The sequence below is a fragment of the Calonectris borealis genome, chromosome 1 (genome assembly GCF_964195595.1).
Source record: "Calonectris borealis chromosome 1, bCalBor7.hap1.2, whole genome shotgun sequence".
Classification (NCBI taxonomy): Eukaryota; Metazoa; Chordata; class Aves; order Procellariiformes; family Procellariidae; genus Calonectris; species Calonectris borealis.
Window position 1 is genome coordinate 205354779 of NC_134312.1, and position 26964 is coordinate 205381742.

The 26964-nt window shown below is 37.9% G+C and overlaps 1 protein-coding gene across 3 annotated transcripts; it reads right to left on the reverse strand.

Moving 5' to 3' along the window:
* Positions 1 to 32: 32 nt before the first annotated feature.
* CFAP300 (cilia and flagella associated protein 300) lies at positions 33 to 22641 on the reverse strand. Of its 3 annotated transcripts, none has more exons than XR_012672089.1 (8): positions 22484 to 22641; positions 21834 to 21915; positions 20108 to 20180; positions 14241 to 14407; positions 11100 to 11272; positions 4822 to 4888; positions 2402 to 2493; positions 33 to 431 (listed from the first exon to the last, which is right to left on the reverse strand). XR_012672089.1 is itself a non-coding variant. In XM_075140347.1 (8 exons), exons 1-7 carry the CDS (start codon positions 22591 to 22593, stop codon positions 2479 to 2481), a joined length of 687 nt encoding a protein of 228 aa, XP_074996448.1. In that variant the 5' UTR covers positions 22594 to 22641; the 3' UTR covers positions 33 to 431; positions 2451 to 2478. The 3 variants fall into 3 exon arrangements, 2 of the variants coding, with proteins under 2 accessions (XP_074996448.1, XP_074996437.1); XM_075140347.1 differs by having other exon boundaries at positions 2451 to 2493; XM_075140336.1 differs by lacking the exon at positions 2402 to 2493.
* Between the last annotated feature and the right edge of the window lie 4323 nt (positions 22642 to 26964).

Consider the following 26964-nt stretch of genomic DNA (forward strand, 5'->3'; position numbering starts at 1 on the left):
GAATCCGAAAAGCTGGTTCGTAAGGAGAGACATCCAGAGAAACACCTTTTATTAGATCAGACGGGTGAGGGAAGGGGGGACAAAACTGCCGAGAAAACAACTTCAAGAAGTATGCCTTCTAAATATCGAAAAACTTCTGCCACGAATCGCACAGTAACATCTCCGTGAACGCGCAGCCGATCAGAGCGCGTAATCAAGGAGCACGTCCTTCCTCGTAAGAAAACTAGGCAATTTCTGCCTGAATTCGCGCAGAGAGAAGGCCACCCCCACTGTAACACTGGAGAACAGCCAGGTTATAGCTAGTCAGTAAATACGCTTCCACCAAAACAGTGGTACAGAGTGTGCACGTGTCGCTTGCAGGGATCCACAATCAAGTAGGCAAAAGTCTGTTCGTGGCTTTTGCGTGAAGGGTAACACAGGCCGTTATCATCCTGAAAAGAAAAAAACAAAACCCAGTATTAGCGACAACATGGATGCCCACGAGAGAATTCATAACATCTGAATGAAATGTATCATTTTGTTCCAATTGTAACAGCTTCTTTCAGGGTAAAATAGAATAAATACACCATACTTTACTTAAGCAGCACTATGCCTCCATGAGGTTCCTGACACTACAAAATGCACAGTAGTTCTGTCTGAATAGTTCCAGTAACCTTGAGGTAAATGTAATATGAATATAAAATGTAAAATTAAACATGTAACCATGTGTTTACACAATTAGAGCCTAAAATACAGATGATTAAGTATACAACGGTCCAATCATGTTTCCTTTGAAACAGAAAAATATTTAGGGACTCTATATTAATACATAAAGCTGTTCTATCAGTAATTCTTTTTCACTTAACATTTGCTAATGCATCTGTTCAGTTCCAAATATTTGCATTTAAGGAAAACCTTCATTACAGCTCTTATTAACAACTTTGAACTGTTACTGAAAACATTTTGCGTGCCAATCCTCAGAAAGGGTTTGAAGGGAATCTAGGCACCTATCTCCAAAATCCTCATTCTGAAAAAACACGTTCAGCTGTCAACCAACACGAGAACTGGGCTCTTCAGTTTAACATCCTACGTCTGCACATGCCAATAAAAGCTTCAGCGTTGACAGGGCAGCACAGCTTGACACGCGCTTCAAATCCACTAGGGATCCAGAAACTAGATGGGGGGATTTTTGGAGGATTGATTTTTTTTTTATTCATTCAGCCTGGTAATTGAACATCTAAAAGATCAACAAATACATAGCTGACACCTCCTTTATTTTAAAACACGTAACAGTTTCCTCCTGCTCCCCAACACCTTTACACAACAGTTGAAGAAGAGATGTAGGTTCCGTTCCACTTTTTTGCCTGAGGGAAATTGCTATATTGCATATATTGTCCATTTTCTTCATTAAAATTTTAAACTCCCAGACTACAGACTATTCCAGATTAGAGGCACATCTCTCTCATTCTTTTGTTGATGCTGTCTTCCTTTGCATAAAATAATCCATCCTTGGATCAAGGAAACATGAAAACTGTAACCTCTCTCAGTGGTTAAGGCAGTCTAAGCTTAGAAAGAAAAGGTCTGGTTCCAATTTCTGCTGCAAGGGCCATTTGTGAATTTTATCCAGTAGCTGTTACTGGCACCCCATTTTCTCTCCTGTTATTTCAAAGAGGATGAATCCCCTACTATATGTTCTGGTGTCTTCCTTTGGGGGATTATTCAAAACCATAAATCTTAAATTAAGATAAGCACCACCATAAAAGCATTGTTTAAGACAGGTAGAGATTTGATAATGTGTATTCACAGCATTTTCCAATGGTAGTCAAAAGCCGCAAGCTAAAAATAGCATTCTATTTTTAAGCAACACAGTATACAAGCTCTGTAGCTCCAATTTTAAGATGCCTGGCTCTCTTCAGGTGTTTTTTAGGGATACATGTGTATCAAACACTGGATTCTCAATTGCAGTAAGGAGAGCAAGCTTTAAGATTTCACAGTACTCGGCATCACAATGCCTTTGGAGTTTGATCCAGAAATAACCTAAGCTCATGCATGAAACCAAAAAAAAGCAAAAGAAGACCAACATCAAGATGTGATTGCTAATTAAACTTTTTTCCCATTGCTTCTGAAGATTGCACTCCTGCAGTCCTTATGGAATCGACCAATGTCATTTGAGGGTTTGACTGTTTAAAGGCAATGTAGCACACTAAAAAATTGTTCAATAACTCAAGAACAAAAACGAGGTAAGTTCTGGTGATGAGGCATTTCAAGAAACTCCAGAATATACCAAATGCAGTATCAGGAGAACAATAAATATAATCTAATTAAATTAAAAGGGTTCTTAAATTTATTTTAATTAGTAAAAGAGGTCATAAAAACCCTAAAATACTTGCGCATAAAGGCTCTGGAATTTACACAGACTTACTCTGGTTTTAAGAGCAATAGGGTGCATGTACACGAATTAAGAATCATACCAATTCCATCTGCAGTGTGGACTTCGGTTCAGAAATGCAGGGGCTGTAATGATTGATTTACTGATGTTAGAGTAGGATCATTTTATTTTTTCTTTGTAGGAACACAGATAATTAGCTGATGATTTAAGAATACATATGCATAGCATAATGCATAGCATAATACAGAAATAAAGATACTGCTGAACATCTCTCAAAACTGCATCATTTAATCAACTTCTTTTTTAAAATACTTTTTGAATAAACTATGCATTACACTGAATTCAAACACTGCCATAGTTCCGTTTCAGGTAAAGAAAGTTCTAAAATACCAGTTAGCATCCAAGTACTTCAGCTGTAACAATGTTTCGTTATATGCAAGCCCCAAAGCTCTCAAGGGTATCTGGAGTTCAGTAAAGTACATGGTCAGAAGATTTAAAATTATTTCTCTTGTGATGCCCAAGTCTATCGAGTTTTGATGGTAAACAGACATTTATAACTACACCTTAATATCTTGAAATATCTACATCTCTAATAGTGTGCTCTTTTAGATATTGTTTCTAAAACAAGGGCTTCTTAGCCACAGCTTAAAAACCAAATAAAAAGGAAGGGATGGTGTCAGGATGGTGATACATAAAGTTCTTAATTCTGATTCAATTTGTACTTTGTGCAAATATACAAGTATATTTATTAGTCCATTTATTAATCCAGCTTGCAAAAATGTGTGTTTTTCTAGCTTCTCAGCTGCTCTTCAAGTCACTTTTACCAGAACAACTTTTTTTATTTTTATCAGGCTAAGAGGGTATGTCCATTTCTTTCAGATACAAACCAGGAAAACGTGGCTTAAAAATTGTCAGCTCAACAGTAAGATTATAATAACACACTCTACAGTTATTTACCAAATGAACTCAGAAACTAAATCTATTGCAGAAATGTAGTTATCTCCTTGAGAGAAACTCTTCGTCACAATCACAAGACATTTGTGCTCCAGTAGGTGCCCTTCCTGTAATTTCCAAGTAGAGTTTAAAGAGTTTTGATCCACAGAGCCATCAAACAATCTAGACATATATGTTTAAGCCTTTCTCTATTCTGAGAGAAAATTCTTCAGGATGTTCTTTAATGGAAACCAGAATTTCAGAATTCTCCTTCACCTCACAAATTTTCAGAATGTGCAGAAAAGCCCAATTTTCCGCCAAGGCTACAGGGAGGATAGCCTGCTCTGTATTTACACTGGATTTTGTTTTGTCCATCCACTTTTTTGTTTTCAAAAAGTTGCCAAAGTTTGTCTTTTTTTCTTTTCTTTTTTTTTTATTTAATACTGATGATATTTAATGTATGGCAAAGACAGTTAGGGGAGCTCTTAAATATCATGCATCTACCTAAACACAGAAATCTGCAAATACATTTGATTCAGAAATGGGGAGGAAACGGTAATAACAGAAGAACATCAAGTTATCAGAGTTTTGCTTTTTTATTTTATTTTTATTACAGTCTGCAGCCTAGTAGAAAGGTAAATTTTGATACACCCATAAAGTGCTTATTTTCAGAAACCCTTCAAAAGTCTTTTATGAATCTCACATAGTACTTAAAAGATGATGACCCACAGATAAACAACTGGGCTACTGGCAACTTACAGGGAAGTTTGTGCAGTCTGAAATGACATCAGCTAGTTCTTTTGAAAGTGGGTACATTATCTGACATTTAATTATTACATATTCTGGTTACTCAAGAAGAATTTGGAGTAGTTCATCCTACTTAACAATTGAATGACAGATATGCTGAATCTAGTAAACATGCAGCCAGTTCTCAAACTTATCTTGATGGTAAATGTATGATTTTGCAAGAGAAACAGGTAGGAATGAGACTTGACAAGGGAGGGGAAAAGAGGTTAGCAGTCATCTCACCACCTCAATCTTTTTGTATAGTAAACTTCCTTGCAGTCTTTACAGAAACAGATGCAATACAAGCTATTCAGAAAGCTCTAGCAACGTTTCTAAAAACACGACTATACAAAGTCAAGAGTGGATTCTTAATCCTTACTGCTATGTCAAGTAGATCTAAAACCAGAATTATTCAGACTTAAAGATACATTTTTTTCATAAACTAGGTTCTGCATGACTATTATGACTTCAAGTACAATCCAGTAAACCTATTTTTAGTGAGCTACCAAATAAAACTTTAGTTGGTGGTTATTGATGAAGAGTTAATCAAGAGGACAAGAAAGCAGGATGAGATCAGGGAAAGAGTTCATGAATAAAAAATGACAACAACTATGGAAAAATAACCCTTTAAAATGGAATATTAAACTTCCTTTGTGTAAATGTCAATTCGTTATTTTCATGTTATGCATGTTTCTTCCAGTAAAATCCTGTACCAAAAAACTATTAATACTTACATATGCAGACACTCTGAAGACTGTAGAAATAATACGTATTTCTTTTGTTTCAGGATTCTTTTGAACACTGAAATACAGGGGAATAATACATACTTAATACATACAGTAAGCAATGATTATTAGGGTCCTTCATTCAATAAATACATTTTTAACATATGCACTGTGTTCTCGCTCAAATTTTATCAAGTTCAAATTAATAATTAAAATTCAATTCATGTCACATTGACCATGAAAAGGGACGTTGACCATTGTTAGACAATGTGGATATTACAATATTTTACTGAAAACTATTGAACGTATCTAGTCATCTGAGTTGGTTTCACTGTTTTTAGCTACTAAATCACAGCAATATTACCCAGGTCTAGATGACTCCAATATAAAGTTTACATTTTGTTAGCTATGAAAAGTTATTCACCTAAACATTTTGGAAAAATCTTTTCACATATTCTTTGAGAAAAAAACCTGCAAAGTGAACTGCATCTTAATAATAGACTACAAGAAGTATCAGCAGCACTGGTGAAAAAATGCAGACTTTAGGCCATTTTTAATTAATATATAATTAGAGCTTAGGTTCATTTTTCCTCCTTTGGAATGTTGTATATATAGACAGCTATGCGACTTTGAATGGTATTAGTTCCGAATTTTTGTATTTCTAGACTGTGTTTGTTGTGAAGACTGCCATTTCTTCCATCACAATTACCAATAACACTAAGATACTATTGCAAAGCATCCAGGCATCTCAACATATTTCAAATTTAAGTATTTTTAAATGTGTCATTTTTCCTCAGGTCTGCTTTAAGTGATGCTTACATTTCTTCATAAATTAGATCATGTAAATTTGATTACTGTGTATAATTTCACAGATTCCTATTTACATTAACTCACTCTGGAGCAGTTGAGCCTTATAAATTCCATACTTATACAGTTCCAAGAAATGCATAGCTCAAAACTTGCCTTGTCACAAACCAGTTCAGTTTCCAGGAAAGGTCCCAATATAGCCAAATTGCTAGAGGATGCGTGTTAAACACAGCCCGGTTGTACACCGCACCAGCTCCAAGCTGTCTGTGACAGCAGTCCCCTATTACCACTGCTTTCGCAAAGCTTCTTTTTATAAGAACAAACAAACCCCAAATCAACTAACATCATCTTTGTTGATTCAATCTCTCCAACCAATAAAAAAAAATTGACTCTCCGATTAACTGATTTAATCTGTAGAGTAATGACACAGTCATGTATGAATTAAGCCTATACTGTAAAGTTGATCTTTCCTGTGGTGAGTCAGTAACGAGGCTTTCTCAGAATTTTTTGTTGCAACTGACATGTTGATATACTCAACAGTGGATTAAGACAGCATTGCTGAAACTGGTACTGGCCCCAGTTGTGTCTGCCTTACCACCCCTCTCGAGATTACTGCCTTCCCAGCAGGGACAGCTCAACTGGTTCATGACTCAGCTTCTGAACCACTGCAGTTTACAGACCAGCATATTAAGATAAACTAACATGGATGTCAGTTTATGCTAACGTACAGGGCTGTAAACTGCAGCAGTTCAGAAACTGTTTAACCATCTCTGCTGAAAGTGTGACAACTTTCAGAACAAGGTATAGAGGGTTAGGGGTGTTAGCACTTTCTACCATATATCCCCACCCCCAAAAGCTACAGCTGTATTTAAGTTACTCTGGCTTCATATTCTTGTGTCTGAAAACAATGCTTTCGATTTCTGGTTTCTTAATTTTTATGTTATATATATCTAGGATACCAAAGTAAGGGATGACAGAGAATAAGTCTTCCTATTTATTCTCTGCCTTGAGAAATTTTCCCCTTGCGGTTAGCTTCCTGTAAGTAATTTTTTAGACTGAGTGTTTATTTCTAGTACTTTGGTTAATTTTTAAGGCAAAATAATATATCTGCCAAAATCAGATGAGATTCTTCCCTTGCTGACTTGATAGAACACAGGAGGTTGCCTTTGACAAGCTCGTTAGCTCTATTTCTTTTTTTTTTCCCCCTAAAAGGTTTTAGAAAAAACTACCTTGTCTTCTTGAAGAAGATAGTATTTCCTTAAAAATAGTCTTAATACCCCCCTTTGTCCTTTCAAATTGTTAACTTCTAAGCTATTCATTGAATATGGTAGTTCCTTCATCATTTTAATGTGCATCTATTCTCTTTTTATGAAGAGCAAACTTCCTCATCGTCTCTCAATTCACTTTGGGTTCTATTTATATCCTAACCTTACTGGCAATATTTTTTTAGGCTTTCCAAACATTAAAAGAACAACTCAATGCTTTCACATAAATTCATTTATTATGAGGGAAAGGGCATGGAGATGGCATAGAAGGAAGGAGAAGATATTACAGCAGCTGTCACCATGGAGAGAAAAATCAGGGGTTAAGTACAGAAGAAAAGATTTATCAACAAAGATTCATAGATCATATTTTAATTAACAAGTTTTTGTCATGTAAATGTATTCTTTAACTAAACCAAAAATACTACACAAGGATTTTGAAATTATTTAGGTTACACAGGATACGACACTGAATGCTAAAATTTTGGATGGATTCAACTGGTCACAGACTAATTGCTAGATTAGTAACAGACAACAAGTTGTGCATTAATTCATTAGGAAGTAATTATTACTTTTTTTACAAAGGAGAAAATGTCTGCCATTTAATAGTTGTATTTGGAAGTCCCTATCTGTGCTTGTAAAATATCGGGAGCAGTTTATTTCAAAAGATTATTGCATTCTCTCATAATAAAGCAATATACATGGAAATGCTTTAATAAAAAGAAATCTCAAACCTTTTGAGACTATTTTGAATGCTAATGTCTTGGAGTTAGAACTCAGGAAGGGCCAGAAGAAAGGCTGTAAGAAAGAGAAGTGGGGAAAAGCTTGTAATAGGTCCGCCACTCCCAGCACTAAGGACACTTTTGTGGAACTCTTCATGCCAGGGCTCTTTTCCATAAGAAAAACTGTTACAGGACCAAACAATGGTGGTTTATGCTTCTGTAAGCATATCATGATTAGACTAAGTTCATCTGTGGGGACTAATTTTTCTATGCACGTTAGCTAGCAGCTAATAATTATTGTACTACCCATTTGTTTTGCACCAAGCCTTCTGAGCTCTCAAGACATAAAAATTAAAGCTTAAGAGTACAGTTTACAGAATTTTTTAATACCACGAAAAGTTTTTAATATCACTTTACGAAAAGTAGAAAGTATCCAATGTGACTGCAATCCAAGATTAAAAGAAACCAGATGGAGAATAGCAGTCTAGAAAAGAAGAATTGAAAGAATAGTTGGTTTTCAACAGGAATTTGAAGGTGAACTCTTTGGTAAACAGAACTTAAGAGACCACTACTCTCATTAGCAATTGTCTACTGAAAATAAGAGGCCATAAGAAAGTAATTTTCATTGCTTTATTTTCTGGTGTAATTTGTGCGAAAATGTATTAAGTAACACAGTGCACATCATGGACTAGAAATTAGAAATTAAGTCAAGACTGTGGCACGAGTGTCTCTCTTCAGAGCTGCATTGCTTATCCTTTCACTGGCTTTTTCTCTCTTGAGATGGTGGTAACAAAACAGCAACATCATTTTGAATAAACTGGGGGCAGAGGGAAATGAGACAAAGCAGGAGACAACCGTGATTGTGAAGGGGGAGGGAAAGCCTGAAATGTCAAGATCAAAAGCTTTTCTTATAGGATGGACAGAAAACTTAATATCAAAGGAGCAAGATAAAAGATTTAGTTAAATTGTGAGTTTCTTTTTCAACTGCTAGTCAGTGTTAAGTGCCAGCTCCACTGGCAATGAGAAACCAGCAGACATTTATAGGCACAGAAACGGAGAGACACATGGTAGATAAATATTGAAGATCAGTTATGACACATGAACTGAGTAGATGTACTTCAAAACTTTGGAGGATAGAAAGCAAGCTGCCAACTGGAAAAAAAAAACCCTAAACAGCCAACCACCAAAAACCAGAGGAATGGATCTTGAAAGGTTTTCTCCCGATATTGTATAACAGACAGAAGTAGCACACAAGGGAAAAATCACAGAAATATATAAAGGGCCAATAGAGAACAGGTTGAGGGTATAGAAAAAGCAAACCTTGAAAGCAGGATGAAATTGTGGGGAAGATTTTGGCAGATGCTTTTTTTTTTTTTTTTTTAAGTAACAAGAACTACTTGACATCCTTATCAAATTTTACAGCAGGAAAAGGAAAAAGAAGGGGAAAAGGTTTAAGGAGATAGGAAGGTAAAGAAAAGGAGTGGCTTAAAACAAAACTTGAACATGTTTAGGAGAAAACAACTCAACAGCCAAGGGAAGCAATAAAATGAAGGAACTGATTGGATTTGGGCTTTGTCCTAGGTCAATTCAACAACACAAGAACAGAAACAGCTGTAGTCAATGCAGAGTCAACTAAGGCCATGGATTAGAGTAACAAACAGCTTGTTTCAAGTGCAAAGTGAACGATTTAAAAGAAAAGGGAGGGTAGAGGTGAAGCACTGATGGATCCTTTTATGTCATATTCTGTATTTCTGAAGAACCCACTTTTGATTTCCATCTACGTATGATATGAAAATACCAAAACTAATCACACTAATAAGAAAGCTCTGGTGACTAATCACAGTATTCAAATTAATACATGCAGCAATCTAAGTTCGTTATTTCTAAAAAATCTTCTTGGAATATTGATAACGCTCAATTTCTCTGTTTCAGTGGTTTCTCTAAAAGTATCAACTGTTCTACTACTTTAATCATTTATTTTAGACGACCCTGAGAAACAGCACGTTACTAAATCAACTTGCACTCTGAAAAGTACTGACCATTAGAAAATCTGAAAGCTGCTTAGAAGTTATTAGAGTTGTAAGCTTCTTTGGTTACGTATTACAAAAAAATTCCAAAAGCCAGCCAAATATTTTGTTTTAAATATTTTGTTTGGATACAGCACTTACGTATAGATTGCTACAGAAGTAAAGAAATATTCAGGTGATTAAGAATCACTGGGTCTAATCCTTTCACTGTATCTTTGTTCAGACATATAAATGTTACTCTTAAGTTTATCCAAAGACATTTTAAGAAAGACTTAATGATGAATACATCTTACATGATTTTTTTGCTAATATGCTTGTCTATAAACTTAAAATAGGAGATGAAATAAAAATTGGTCACCACACCATTCCAAACAGAGCTGAGAAGAAAGAAAAATATCAGTTCCTACTTAAGCAATTTGAAGCCTTTGTAGTGTACATTGTAGTGCATTACTTAGTATCCACATTATCAGAGTTCATGTACTATCTCTCATTTCAGAGGTCTGCAATTGTTTTCCATTGTTCAGGTTAATATTGTTCTTTATACTATCCCACAAATACTTATTATGAGTGGCAAAGTATAATATAATATAAAATTTTAGTAATATCATTGACAATCTTCATATTCGCATTAGCTTAGGTAGGAATGAGTCTTTGCATAACAGATAACTACATTCCATTTTCCACTAACCAGGAAATAAGAAATTTTGTCAATTGGAGAAGTCAGCATATGGATATATCAAAATGGGACAAAAAATTGCCTTTTTTTTCTGAATTTGAACCTCTGATCAATCACCTCTAACCTCAAGAAAAAAAATATATAAAATCCCCAACTATTCCATACACCAGACCTGCCAAAAATGTGTGTTAGTCCACTGTGTCATGTTAACAGCCAGATTCTATCACCCTTAGCTTTATGCTGCGAGAAGTGTATTTGTGGAATTGAGAATGTCAAAATCCAACTGTATTTAAAAAAAAAAAATCAGCTGGAATAAAATATATACAGAACTAAAAATTTCAATTAATGTGTTTCAATTTTTAAATCCTAAGCCAAAGGCAGCTTGAAATAGTCCAAGACTATACATCCAAGACTTAATTGTTGATATTTTCTCAATGACAGGGGAACACAATCTGGTTCCAGCACCATGCCATGTTTTCAGCAGATGATTACAAAACCAAAAATCTTTAAAATGGGAGTGAATTCTAAAACATCAATGTCCATATATGTAATATAAAAAGAGTTTTTAATGGCATGGTCAGATGCCATTAAAATTGCATGTATTTTGCCATTGAACTTACTACCATTGTTACACGATATTTTGATAGTTGAAGACAAATAAGTTTGCAGATTGAGTAAATAACAAACAGCCCCATTTTTGAAGCAGTAATGCACAATAAATTTACACAAATACACACAAAGCATCTAGACACAGCACATACATTTACAATTGTATAAAACAGAAAACATTTACCTCACCAAGTCTTTATATAAAGCTTTTGTAGTTTCTAAGTATGGGCCAACTACATCTTCAAACTGGCAAAGAGTTCCTCCAATGCAAAGATGCTTAAAAAGACAGAACAGAAATTCCTTGCGATCCAATTGACTGAATAAGTCATAATGGTCTGAATCTTCCAGAAGCAAGACCTTGTGGAACAAGAAAATAACAAAGAAGTCAAATAGATGAAAATTGCGTATTTAAGTTTATAAACAATGCAACTACTTTGCTGTATGTCACACAGAGTTTACGTCCGTATAAAATATATGAACTAGGAATGGAAATAAATAAGTACTTAAGTACTTCTCTCTAAATCCTTCTTTCAATGATGCAATTATGTTCAAAATTTATAGATACAATGTAAAGCAGAATCAGAGTCCGATTTGTGCCCACAAGACATAAGGGAAGATTTTTCAAGTCTTGTTATTTACTGGTTAATTGCGCATCATGCTAATGAAACAATCCATAATCTGAAAATAATCTAGCTATATTTGGTATGTCAATCACTACCAATTAGTTTGTCTTCAGTAACTTTGCCTACATTTGCTTTTTTACTCTAAGTTTACACAGTTATCTCACATTTGTAAAGGAATCCCAAGGATCTCCCAGATGAGATCACTCAAACTCACATCATTCTTTACTGCAGACTCTAGAGAGGCTTTATCTGTAGCCTGGATAAACCAGACATGCTATCCAGCTGCTTCCGTGTGTCTCACCTGCCTTTTGCTGCAATATTATGTGATCACAGAGGACTTGCTAGATTAATCCCAATACTGCGCACTGTAAGGTGGACAGGAATTGTAACTCAGTATGGCTACAAGACATTTGAGTCACATCAACCAAACTGCAGATGCCAACCCAGGCAAACTGGTCAAAGCTAGACATGAGCTTACCGCTCTCTGGCCCTCTTTATAATCACTACACAACCTGAGTGAAAAAGGGCCTGGGCAGCAACTGTTGTTGATGGCCACCTCATATGTATCCCAACCTCCTTCTTGGTTGAAGGAAGAGAAGACGTGGCAGGTAGGAAAGAAACATGGAGTTTTGCAGCTGAGGGCCACCGTCTGACACCAGGAGATAGACAGTTTGCTGCCCCCTACAGTCTACTGTACTAGGGCGTTGACTAATTGAATCTGAAGTTTTGACGTCGTTCCTGGAAGATTTTGACTCTTAATTCTTTCTGCCATCTTATGTCTTACGAGTAGGAATTGCATTCATTTCAAACAAATGTGAATCCTTCAATTTGCAACTTGCAGACACAGACAACCCTTCCAAGGGAAGGAAAATGGCAAGAGACTGAAACTCCAATTGTTTCTTATTTTAAATGTTACCTCTAACTTTTCTACATCCAATATACTTAATTTTCAGAAAACATTTCACACGTACCTGACTTATAAATAAATAGATAGTATTTTGAACTGCTAGGCTACAAACCACATCTGAAATTCAAACATGAGCTTGAGTTCTCTCCTTTTCCCAGAACTTTACAAGACAGACCAGTATTTCAGGCCACATCCTGTAACCAGTGTCACTGGTTCAAATACATTGCCTTCAAAGGATTTGCCAAGTGCAAATGAGTGCAACTCTATAATTATTAAGTACTTATGATGATTATATATACAAGGAAGAACAAAATCCAGTTCTCCCACACTATGCTTTGCTAATGCTAAACAAACATAAGTAAAAAAAATTGTTTTAGCTTATGAAGTCAAAAGAAACACTTACAGTGAAGACATACATTAATTAGGAAGGTGCCACTGTTAGAGAGATCCTTTTTCAGAACAATCTGCTCTCTAACACCTCCACTGGAGTATAACAAACAGTTTTTACCTTGCAGACCTGTTCAGGAGTTATATTTAGTCCTTTTCCAATGTTACACTGAAAAATAATTTCCCTTTTCACAGTATCCTTTCCTTTGTTTCAGTGAAAATACATGAAGATGCCTTTCCTTAAATGTCTTCACATGTGATACAGTCAGCATTCCTGGCCAGGAATGCTTCAGGATGTAGCTATTGAGTGCATTCAGTTTCATCAACTACCTGGAAGGCTGGGTGAATCCACAGCTCTGGGTATCATGGGACCTCTCCATTAGCACCACTTGTTTTCCCCTCCTAGGCAAATGAATCATAGAATCATAGAATCATACAGGTTGGAAAAGACCTCTAAGATCATCGTGTCCAACCATCAACCCAACACCACCATACCCACTACACCATGTCCCTAAGGGCCTCATCTACACGTCTTTTAAATACCTCCAGGGATGGTGACTCCACCACTTCCCTGGGCAGCCTGTTCCAAGGTCTGACCACTCTTTCAGTAAAGAAATTTCTCCTAATGTCCAATCTAAACCTCCCTTGGCGCAACTTGAGGCCATTTCCTCTCGTCCTATCGCTTGTTACTTGGCAGAAGAGACCAACACCCACCTCGCTACAACCTCCTTTCAGGTAGTTGTAGAGCGCGATGAGGTCTCCCCTCAGCCTCCTCTTCTCCAGACTAAACAACCCCAGTTCCCTCAGCCGCTCCTCAGAAGACTTGTGCTCCAGGTCCTTCACCAGCTTCGCTGCCCTCCTCTGGACACGCTCCAGCACCTCCATGTCCTTCTTGTAGTGAGGGGCCCAAAACTGAACACAGTATTCGAGGTGCGGCCTCACCAGTGCCGAGTACAGGGGCACGATCACCTCCCTGCTCCTGCTGGCCACACTATTCCTAATACAGGCCAGGATGCCGTTGGCCTTCTTGGCCACCTGAGCACACTGCTGGCTCATGTTCAGCCGGCTGTCAATCAGCACCCCCAGGTCCTTTTCCTCCGGGAAATGAGTAGCTGCATTTCCTCCCCACACACTCCCAAGCACTGACTACTTGAGACAAGGGTGGGTAGAAGAAGGTTTTAGCTTTTTCTCCCACCTAAAAAGGACAGAGGGCCCACCTGGAAAACGGCCATCGCTTTCACACATTCAGGCACTGCAGTGCCTCAGTAGTTTCTATCACATGGCTATTGATGCCCATTTTTACCATGGAAAGTATGTATGACAGAAAAAAAAAATACTGAAAAATGTGTCCTTACGGTACCTAATAGAGTATGAAAAATTATAAGGAATTATTCAGTGCTATACTGACCTTCCTTAATTCATCAGAGATGAGAATATCATCGTAATAGTCATCATAACATTTCACAATATCTCCAGTTTCTCTAACAATTCCTTCACAGTACAGCCGATCAAAAAATGACATGGAAATCTCTGTGCAGGGCACCACTGTAGCTTCAATTTTTGTCACTTTGGAACCTGGAATACATAGGAAGGCTTCACTCCATGACTCTTGCAATAAATAAAATAGGACAATTTCCATTTACTAATGGTTTTACAGTAATTCGTAATTCGATACAATGTGGAAATTATCAGCTTCTCTAAATGGTTGTGTGTGGCATATTCTTTAAAAAAAACCACAGATCACATAAGTATGACTCAATCACACAGTCCCTCAAAAACCAAAGAAAGCTAAGAAAGAAACAAGGGTAAAGAAAACATTAAATTCATCTGAATGCTACCTTCCATTAAGGCTCATGTGTCTGCTCCCCCTGTTGGTAATATTATCAACCGAAATAAGTAATAGATGAAACACCATGTGAACTCAACATCACATTAGATCACACCCTTAGAAAATCATATTCCACAGCTTAAGCCTTAAAGAATCTGAGGACAAATACCAAATTTGGCGTGATGAAGTACAAAAGTCAATAGCTGCTAACAGCACCCCACAGAGTAAAAATCAAAATGAACACAGCCCTGATGAATTTTTGGTTTGTCAAGTATTATATCTGAACTTTTTGAAAAGTTATTTTGTAGCTACTGTAAGCTTTACTAACCAGCTATTTCAGCAGATGAAAAAGGTACTATCAGCACTTCCTGTATGAATCTGGAATATTATCTTTGTAATCATTAAGCACAGAGTACATTTTTCTATAGTTTTTCTGTTTTCTGCGCTTGCAAGTCATCTAAGGCTTGATCCTGTTGCTCATAGACATCTAGTGCCATTTGAGATGCCCTACAGTATTTTCCTCAATGAGGTATCAGTCCATAAGGGCACATACCTTCTCTATATACAGTGTTACATCTACAAATCTGTATGTGTGGAGTTGGATAACTGATGGCATCTCAAATAGCATTAGACTCCATGTTTAAGAAGCTTGGGACTCAGTCCAGTTCCATCTGCTCTCTGCGGTCCAAGTGTTCAGACCAAATGTTAGAACCTATTCTCTACTCATCTCCAAGTCCTGCTGAACACCCTTCAAAGTGCTTCTGAACAGGAGAAGGTAGGAGAGCACAAGTGAGCATAAGCACGAGTGAGCACGCAACACAAGGGCAATGTGTCTCGGCAGAGATAATATTCACAGCATTCCAGCTTTCCATGAGTTTACTCTTATCTTTTCTCCTCTGTAGGTTCCCTTGTAGATCATCAACATCACAATATCAAAAGGCTTTTGACCATACAATTAAAGATAAAAATAAGTGGCGTCCTGACAAACTGACCTAAAGGATCACTAAAGACTAGTATTCAAGAAACGTCCAAATTTTACTCTAGATGACAGTATTTCAGGAACAGAAACATGCCAAAAAGGGATGTATGAACCATGATGCTTCCAAGAGCACCTATCATTTCATTCTGATCCTAATCTTTGCAAGCATAGCATAACCTAAAATTTCTCTTGCCCCCACACTTCCAAAAAGTCCTTGGGATTTCTCCCATATATTATTACATGGAGATTATTTATTCATAGGTTAAATAGGACTGGCATTTTGGTATCTAAACCCAGGTAAACTGTACCACCTACCTGACCAACACTAAGAAAAAAATTAAAGAGAAACTAAAAGTTGTTGGCTTGAAAATGTGTCTACTTAAGCTAAAAATACTGGCATGAAATTTTATATTATTTTATTGGGCCAATGTGATGTAAAGGAAATCGGTACAGAGAAAAGCTCGGCAATTTATTGCTTGGCTTCACATCTACTAATATGGTTATGAAAAAGGGTACCTTTTATTAAAGAAAAAAGGTTTAGGATGTTCTCCTACCTGTCCACATAGTGAATATAGAAAAATAATCAAATTATGTAACCAAAATCTCAAGTCAGAAAAAACATGACTTACAGTCTCACAACCTAAGAAAAAAACCAAACTGATATTTATTTATTTATGCTTCCTCTCACCCCCTCACCTCCAGACTCCTCTAACTTCTAATTCTCCAGCTTCCTTTCAGAGGGATAGAATTTTTATTTTATAAGAGATTTAATAAGAGCTAAATCAGCCTCTAACATAGGAATTATTTTGTAAAGACCTATGTATCAAAAATTGAGTCAAGATTAATAAAAATCAGATGTTAAATGTCTTGAGAAGAAAGAGACATTTTACATTTTCCCAGTTATTGAGCTCAAAGTATAAGAAATTGAGCTATTTACAGGCCTTCAAATTGTTAGGATTTTATTGGGGTAGGGGGAGGAGACACACTTCTGCTCTGAAACAAGATTTTATGAAAACTTTCATCAGGAAAAAAACATCAAGAGCTTTTTAATCTGTTCAGTAGTTCAGAAAATCAAACTATAAATGGAAAAGTTTAAATATACTGGAAGCTCCTATTCTCCACTGGAGAGGTGAGATTTGAAATTGGAGATTCAGAATTTCCTGGAAAAGAGTGACCAGTTTTAATAACATTGTAAAAGTGAGCAATAAAATAGGAAGAAGAAATGCCTTGACAACTCTGCAAGTGGAAAACAAAGAGCTGAGAAGTACTAAAGCAGATTAAGCTGCTTATAACAGTGAGCTCTGGAATATCTATAAAGTGCTGCCAATATACTTTTAAATGAACATGTTGCGTATCTAGTATGGTGCAGACAAACCCTACATTAGGTATATTTAGAATTCCTCCAAAGTCTAAGAAAGATTTTTACCTCAGGGAAACAACTTGCAACTTACTATTTACAAAACAGTTTATATAGAACATGCATAATGCAAGTTCAGTGCTCTGTACTAAAAAGATGGTATTTCAAAAGTAAAACGTGCAAATTGATGATTTATAGGTTCAAATGACATCTAAAATTTTTGCAAATGATAACCTATAACAGTAGTCTAAAAAATTGCTGATTTAAGATTACCTTCCAGATTTTAAAACCCCAATCCAAAGACAGCAATCGTTGGAGCTTCAAGTACATAGGGCAACTCAAGAATCTTTCTTAGGCAAATACTAAATTTTTATTTACACAAAAAGACAGTAACCCTATCCCTTTGAAGATAACTTTTGAAGTGTTAATTGAGCTTAACCAGATACAGTCCTGCCTCCCCAAGACTGCTGACAGGTGCAAGGCCAGTAATGTGTCCAAGGAAAAACTACTATTTAGTTTTCGTTACAGCTATTTAAAAATACAAGTTGGTATGCATCAAATTTGTTCCTTTTGCTGCTTCTATTGTAGAAATATGAGAGTAACAGATGAAGGGGGGGCTTAAAGCACATGACAGAACTATCAGGTACTCTGCCATGCAGCCAGAAACAGGGGGAAAAATATCCTTACTACAACAGGCAAAAAAGTGTGGTGTAAGAATAGGCAATTACGTATCTGTCTGATCTGCTGAAGCAGACTAGAGAATATCCTTGTGTATTGTTTACCTAAAATGTTACATTTCAAGTAATCTTAAAGCTGGAGTCCTTGATGTACTATTGTGGGATTCTACCAGGAATCCCAACACGTGGGGGAGCTGAGAAGAGAGGTACATGCTGCATTCCTTGGGGACCCCATAGGCATTGTTTTATGCCACCTTTTGATCTAACAGATGGAGACCGAGGACATTGTGGTCTGATATAAGGTGAGGATGAAAAGCAGTCAAGAGAAACAAAAAATTAGATTAAACACAGGAAAAAAAAAAAAAGTACTTCTAGAAACAGATTTTAGGAAAAGAAGATAGAAAAGTAAGAGAGAAGAAGTTGAGATAAATATGAAAGTGAAACCACGCCCACTGAATTAAAAAAATAAATAAATTCTTACTAAGAAGGTAAAAGGGGACCACAGCCTGGAAAAAGACAATGGGATTATGAAAACACACAGTCTCATAAAGTAATATAATATTGATGTTTTATATAATGCTGACATCTTTCTGTGCGTCCATAAATACTTTCTGCCCAAGCTCATGGCAGGGAGGAGAAGGAGGTTTCTAAGAACCTATCTAAACCCCACTTGTATTATGCATCCAAAATATCTCCCCCCTGCAAAAAAACCCTAACATTTTTGTTTGCAAAAGAATAAATACAGAATTTGAATCAACCTAGATTATGTAATTTTCTTCAGATTTTCTAAAAAGCAAAATAAGCACATTTCTAGTATTTTCTTTCAAGAACAGGAACTTGTTTTTAAAAGAGTTACTCCACAGGGATAAGTAAATGGTATATCTGGACTAATATATTGGCATGTCTGAAGAAGAATATACTAGAAGATTATATATCACCTCCTCCCACTCAAAGCTAATTCTTACTATATTTTCAAAAAATGCACATGAAGACTAAGTATAGAAAAATGTGCCAACATTCCTCACCAAAAATAGGCAAAGAATGGGAAGATGAAATTTTAAGAGCAAATGGGGTATACCAGCTGTTCAGGATTTAGAAAGGGAACCCTTCCAGTCCTCAGAACAAAATGCATTACTTCTGTGCTGAGGAAGACTGAGCAGAATCAGGAGTTTAGCTGGGATACTTGCCAAGTGACCCTCCGCCCTTAACACAAGGTATGTAACCTACTGACCTTCACTACAGGGACTGGCAAGTCATAGGCTAGACAGATAGCCTAAAAAAATTCTTGCCTAAAGCAGGAAAAGGTTTACCCACAGTTTGAAATATATTTATTTTCTTTCTGCTTGCCAGAATGAAAAAGATGTACCTGAAGAGGGACTTGAGATATTTTTTGCATCTTATATATTTCAATTGTTTTAACAGCCAGATACAGTGTTTGCAAAATGGATTTTGCTGACAAAAAGGTGGCAATGTCTAGTGTCATTGTATATAGTGGGGAAAATCTATGCCTGTTCCAGAGAGCTGAAATGGAAAAGTTAGAAAATTCCCAAAGCTCCATTAAATATTTACACATAGTAAAGTTATTTACAGAAAAATCAAAAGAACTGAGGACTTCCCACTACCCCCTTTTAAAATATTCCTATTAAGGAAAATCACTTTGGCGATATCAGAGTTCACATTATGCATAAAATCCCATTACATTATCACATGCAATTTCTATGAAATTCTGGGTGTCATTTACATAACCAAAAACACAAATTCAAAGTGGTGCCATAAAATCATGTGCTATTTGCTTTTGATCTTTCTTCTTTAGTGTCTCATCTCCACCTACAGACATAATCAAGTGTTATAAGCAGCTAGTGATACGGCAACAAACTAGAAGTCAACCGTACGCCATGATTGCAACCAGAACAACCTATCACATGGCGCTCTCTCTGCACCCAGATCACTTCTGTTGTGCAGACAGCATATTTACACAAGCTCTATCTAATCTTCTGCTCTCTCAACTTTAATTTGTAACAGAGCAATAATCTCAGATCTGTCCTAAGTAAGGTGGTTGCATCTATAGAAGAGTGTCTTTCTCCAAATACTATCTGCATAAGGTAGTACTATAATTCCACAATTAATGCAGTTTATTATGTCTGGATATATGATCAGGTCAACTGGATGTCACAGACCATTTAAAACCACTTCTAGTAGCTTGGTTTATGGATCGATGCAAGGGTCAAGGAAAAAGAAGTGTAAAATGTGACAATTTAGTAACAAGCTAGGTAAGAATCTTTTCTTATTATTTAGTAAAATAAGACATTCTTTAAGTTATTTCAACCAGGTGAAGATACACATATATGAACTGTCCTTATTACAAAATGGTAAATTAGAGGAAAATAGTTAAACACAGACTTTTTTATTTAAGATTAATTTATTCTAAATTTACCCAATGTAGTCCATTGTCCTGAAGCTGAGAGCAACTTTAAACTGGAGTTCACATTTTGATCATTAAAAAATGCCTATAATATTCAAATAAGAGAATACAAGTTAATGAAATGAAACATAAAATCATCATTTATAGTGCCTTGGATACTTTCAAAGCAAATTATAAGGATCCAATTAGTATGATTCTGTGTGATCTTTCAGTTTGGATACTAAATATTACGCTACCAAATACATGGTTTTGTAACTTTGTGTAGCCAGTGTCTTTTATATATTCAAGATATCTTCATGTACATATTTAAACATGCAGTATTAAGGTTTTACAGTAAAGCACTTTTTGTCCAAGAACACATAAAAAGGCTGTATGCAATCCTTGGAGGTACAGAAAATGGAAGAAGAGATGAAACAATTCTATCTCTGCATGCAATGTTGCTGAAGTCAAAAATGAAATGCTAAGTATGATTGTAAAATTTACATTTTGTAAATAAATTTGAAGCTTGGAGAAGTGTAGTGACACACAAAAATTATTAAACAGATACAGAAGAAATCCATAAGTTATTGAAGGGATGGAGAAGATGTTCCACAGTAAGATTTGAAGTATTCAATCTTATTGATTTATCAGTTAAAAAAAGAAGACGTGCATAGTAATGTCGGTAGCTGACAAGTTTAAATGATAAATAAGCCAATTAAGAAAACACACAATTATGTATAATACATACTCCGCGTACAAGCGGAGTGAATAATCATTGAAGAAGCTGCTAAAAAAATGATGGATTTTTCAGTCTCTGCATCACCAAATCTCTTTACCACCTCTCTGGGATACAGAGAGATCAGACTATATAATGTAATAGTCCCTTTGTTGTCAATTAATTCACAGCTACTCAGAGTTCATCACTTCATAGTGATATTTTTACGTTTTTAATTCAAAAGAGACAAGCATTGAGAAGGTAAATGCATGTTTTGTAAACTTCAATCATTTGAAATGTGTATCAGTGGGAGATGAAATATTGAAGTATTTCTGTGTGAATTTCTTTAAAATACAAAGAGGCTGAATTCTATATCCAGGATAACAATATGAAATAGACATACAACAAATCAAAGAGTTGTTTTTAAAACAACAGATGTAAAAACCACACTGTTTTTAAAACCACTGATTATTTTTTTTTCTGTCTGCAAAGAGATGAACAGATTTGACTTTGCAGACAACAAAAGTGGAGGACACAAAATCAGCAAGAGACTTGAGTCTCCGAAAGCTGAGAGCCCAAAATTCCAGTATAAAGCAATGGTATCCAATAAATTTTAAAACCTTGTATTTTCAGATATATAGTGTATATGCACATCTAATTGCACAGTGAAGCAGTAATAGCTGTGAGCAAGGGTACCAACTGCATGTACACTGTTTAAAGTCTCCCCCCGGGTGGACTTCCCAACATTAAATGTGATGGCCAAGATCAGCATCCAGTTCAGATTCCCATTCTTGGGAATCTTGAATGACTAAATTGTTCCCTCTTAAACCAGAGTAACATTAGTACAGACTAAAATATTTTTACTGGACAATACAGTTAACCCACAAAGTAAGACTTGAGCACCACACCTACATCACCTACTTTCAAGGAGACAGTGAGCAGGCGAATAGCATGCTAACACTGCTACATAATGTTTGCCATTATGCAGTTTTCCAATAGTTATAATTTCATGGAAAAAAGTCAATATAAAGGACTTAGAACTACCATAACAAATTCATCCTTTTGATAGGGCTTAAACTGCTGGTCAAAACTGAATGCTTGTGCTGTGATCCTGCCTTGCATGGACCTGAAATGGAAAAATGAGATTAAATATCCTGCAGACATACTAGGTACTTACTCACTATGCAAATTTGCCTAGGTACACTACATAAGTCCTACTCTGACCAATAATCATAATTTTTTCTTTTCCGTTTTTTCATTCTCTCTCTCACTTACAGCCGCCTCCCACCCCTCCTTGGAGGGGTGGGGGAAGCACAACCGCTGCTCAAGCAGCATCAGAGCAACGCTGCGAAACTGAAACAGATCTTGGCTAACTCTGGAAGACAAGGATAAGTGCCTTGCACCTCAGAAGAAGCATTTTACGTGCCTGAAAAATACCGAGGAGACTTCCAATTAAAGGAGAGAAAAAAAAAAAGAAAGAAAAAAAAAGAAGAAAAAACAGGAGGAAAAAACCAAGGGGGGAAAAAAAAAAAAAAAGAGAGACAGGGACCCACCGCCACAGGAGCGGCAGCCCTGAGGGCGCGGTGACGGCCCCAGTCCTCAGCACCGCCCGCCTTTTCCCCTCCCACCCGGCTCTCATCGCTCCCCGCCACCCCCAGCGAGGCGCCTCTCGCAGCGGGCTTTCCCCCTCCCACCATTTGAGGAATCGGTCCCCGATGTCCCTGTCCTCCAGGCAGGAGAAAACTTTCTGGGGCAGGGAGCGGAAAGCGAAGCCCGCCGCGCAGCGCCGATCCCCGGCGGACATCTTCCAGCGCCGGCGGCGGCTCGGCGGTTGCCGTGGAAACGGCGCCGCGGAGGCGGTGCGCCGCCGGCGCGCTCCCGCCGCGGGGCTCGGCCCCGCTCACAAGCGTTCCGCCGCCCGGCGGGGCCGCCGGCCACCCCTGCACGTGAGGGCCGCGAGGGCATGGCTGGCTGCCTCACTTCTGACAGGATTTCTTTGATTTTCACTTATAAAATGACCCAATTAAAGATTAGTCTTCTCCTCCTCTCCCCTCTGCTGTCTGTGCACCGGGAAAACTCTTTCAAGCTTGGCAGAGGAGAGCCTGTGCACACAGGCAGGCAAAGGTGGGAGCAGGACCACCGTTGCTGGCTTAATCAACGCCGCTCCCAGTAATGTAATGCCAAAACGAATTAGGAAAAGCACAAGGTTATGAATTATGAAGCTCGAATGAATCAGGGCTGCTTCTTGCTTCCCAGGGTGTCAAGCCACTTGGGGATAGCGAGGCCATGCTTTCAAGCTCTTCCCAGTGGAAAATTTAAGGAAAGTACATCATTACTTAAGGAAGTTATTTTTAAAAGTCCAGTAAAGCAAGAGACACCTTGCAAAATTTGGGGAATTTCCTGCCCTTTGCAGGGAAAGCAGTGAGAGTTGAAGGCTGCTGCACATCTCACGCTATATCCTTTAGCAATCCACCCTCCTCCACAACCTGCTCTCGCTTTGCTGCAGATCTCCAAAAATGTCATTTTCCCATTAATCTGCTGCTCAGGCTAAACAGCAGCCCCATTTCTAAGAAGTTTAGCAGTGGTTTTGTTTGTTTCTAATTAAAAAAAAAAAATTAAGCTGAACCACGTTCGATTTGATTAGAAAGCAGAAGAGAAAGGTGCAGCGTGCCACAGCGGCAGGGAGCAAAGCTGAAACTGCCGACATGCCCTCCCTTGTCTCATCGGCCTCTGAAAGACGTCCTACAGATTTAACTTGTAAGACATGTTAGTCAAACAGGCTTGTACCAAAGGGATCCAGAAGAAACAGCTATCATAAGCCTGTTAAGAAACCCTGTTTTAACATAGTTTCAAAGAATTGATTGCTCACTACATACTCACCAAATTTTGTAAAAGAGTGCTTACACCAGCGGGCTGCAGTTCAGCGGAACAAGTTATTGTGTAGCAGCTACGTGACATTTAAGGAGCCATTCCCCTGTATCGTCTCCATTCTGTTTTCTCCAAGTGTTTTCCCACACACTTCCACTTTTTTTTCCAAAAAATTTTACTTACGCCTAAACAACAATAGAAAATAAAGCTACGCTATACTTCAAGATGTTTAAATGGTAGAGACAGTTCAAGAGGGGATAAACAAAAAGTGTGCCTTTCTTCTTAGTATTTAAATACAATCTAAAGAGGAGGCACCTGAAACAAATTATTATAACCTTATTCTCAACACATTCTCCACCTACTCCAGCACTACCTCATCTGTTAAATTCCTCTTGCCACTAATATTACTAGCCAGAGATTAAATAGCCAAAGTGAAAGAACTGGTTTGGGCAGGTAGTGATGCGTAGCAACAAATACCAAACACATAAATTCTAATTTTGAGTTGTGTGGACTCAAGTACCGGATTAAAAAAAAAGAGTGAAACTTTAGGTCACTTGGGGAAAAAATTCCTACTGACTTCAGTGAGGATTTTCTCTGATTAAAGTGTTGAATCAACAAGCATATGCTTAAATCCCACTGAAATCTAGAGTGTTTAAATGCTTTGATGAATCAGAAGTAAGGAAATGAGTAAGGACTTCAGGACTGGCTCAGGAGGATCAGGACAGGAACTGAACTCTAAACTATGGAATTAATTTCTTTTATGTTGTGCCATCTACCTACAGTAGTTTTATAATTCAACATTTCCAGTTTTAAGCAGTTTACAATAATAAAAGTTAAACTGGGACTTTCAGTTTAAACACTGACCTCATTATCCTCTGATGTCATTCACAACGGCCTGAAGTAGAAAGTCAGGCACAGTACTCTCCTAAACACAAGTATTTAACTTGTTTTTTAAAAAGTTAAGGATTTTATGGTCTCACAGAAGATATTTGGAGGGTGGAAAATATATTTTTCTGCTGCAGAATGAAGTCTTGTAAGTATATATTATTAAGCAATTGTAGTCCCTCACTTTTGATCAGACTAATTTTCAGCATTGTTTGTTTTTCACATATTTACTTATATGTGATTTTGAAGAGTTTTACAGTCCTGAATAAACTGTGGGCCTTAAGTGCAAAGCAAACAACCAGCCTTTCCATGGCAAACAAAAATCAAATTACAGAGGACCAGCCCTGTTGCACCTTTGCGAAGTGCTTCAGTCTTTAAGGCAAAGGTCAGTTGGTGACGGAGCAGCAGCCCGTTCCAGTCAGGGAGGTAGCGAAGAACCTGAACAGCAGCTCCTCCCTCCCTCCTGCAGAAGTCTTCAGCATCGCTGAGGGATAGTTAAGCCACATGAATTAGCCGAACACAGGAGGAAAGGGATAATTATCAGTATACATCTGTGAAATAAATTAGTCTTTCCAGTGTTAAAATAAATAGGAAAAGTCTGATGGAGAGTAAATTAAAGTCCAGATCCTGCATCTTGTCTGTAATGAGGATTAGAACCCCCCAGAATAGAAAGCACTGCACACTACGTGAAGCTCAGCTCCCGCAAAAGACGTACGGGGTATCGATGTCCAATTCTAGGCACTTGCACTGATAAAAGACTGCAGGCTCAAGTCTGCGAGAGAGACAGAAGCCAGTTAGGAGCCAATTAAAAATATCTCAAAATTAGCAAATAGGAAAGACTGTAGTATATCTGAATTCCCCCTTTTCTCCACCCCTACCCCAAATGTTGTCCTTCAGTAACCCAAGGCTGCAAGGCAGGAGTCCCTATCCGCTCTGGAGGCAGGCTCTGGATCCTCAGGTGAAGGCAGGCACCAATACCTCTGCTTGCAGAGAACTGCCAGAGGTTTTCTTTTAAAACACCACCAAAGGGCTCATGGTGGCCACCTTCATACCATGCACCTAGAGCCCTCACCCAGGAAGAGGGAAATCTGGATTTTAGCCTCTTTCAGCATGAGGAAGCGCAAAGCTTTTACATCTAAAGTGCCTCAACTACTAGGGCTGGTGTCATGTCCCCTGAGTTAACCTACCACTGTCCTAGCAAGCTTATTTCTGGATCACGGTGTCAGGGCCCTGCAGAGGCTCAGCAACCACTTTTCCCCAGTGATGTGACTGCCTGCACTCAAGGCCAGCTCTGCCGTAACCTTGGGTCAGATGGCTGCGAGAAGAGCTGGGTGGGACAGAGCTGTGAGGCACCTCGACAGGAGCCTCATCCGCTTGGCTTGGGAGCTGTGTTTCAGCCCCAGCTATTGACTCTGCTTCTCGCTGGAGCTGCATGGACAGCATGCCCGTGCCTGGCCATGAACCCCACTGATCCTGAGCCTGACCTCAGACTCAACCTCTCTCTCTCACTACGGACTGGTCTGGTGATCTGGACTCATGGTTGAATGTGGTCACTGTCACCAGACCTGTTTTGCTGTTCTGGCTGGGGTGCTGCGGGACGGGGCCGTGTTGGGGAGGGCACTGCCCTACCGGCCTCGCTGTCACCCGCGGCTCGCAGCTCACCCCATCTTACAGAGCAGCCCCCTCGTGCTGCTGCCCGACACACAGTATGCGGTAGAAAGATGGCTGTGTTTACGCTAGATTTGTCCACGTTGCCTGCTTCAGTTTAATCAATCAACTTGGTATGTCTGAGTGACTGTTCCATTATAACCTCTGCTTCCAAAGGACGTGTGATATATTGCTTTATACATGCGCTACAGCTTATTATGAAGCTTAATTCAAAAAGCAATGCTGAAATAGATAATTTACAATTTGCATCATAAAAAGTATTTAGAGATAAGTAGCAAAGAAAATATGTGAGGCTAAATAACAAAAGTGAGTTTAGACATCAAAGCATCGCAATGCCTAAATTTTCTGTGGTCATCCAATTCAAAACATGAGATGCTGGAGATGCACAGTAAGAATTAGAGTGAGGCCCTGGAAACTCAACACAGTGTGTGTGACACCATCCAGGCCTATCTAAGAGGGAAACAAGGAGGATTCATGCACTTTAGTCTCGGTTCTCTTATACAATTTATGTACTCCCCTGGAGATTCACTGCCTTAAAGCTCTTCTTTGAAGGCTGGTGTCTAAACACCCTTTCTCTAAATCAGATACGGGTTGCTGTTTCTTTTAAACCCAGCAGAAGAGAAAAGGGTTACTGAGCTGCTATTCCTCTTTTCAAGCAATACATGGGTTGTTTGTATACACAATAGCAACTGAGATGCCCAGTTTCAAATTCACCCTGTGCTTTGAGAGTTCAGCACCATACTCCCTTTCTTCT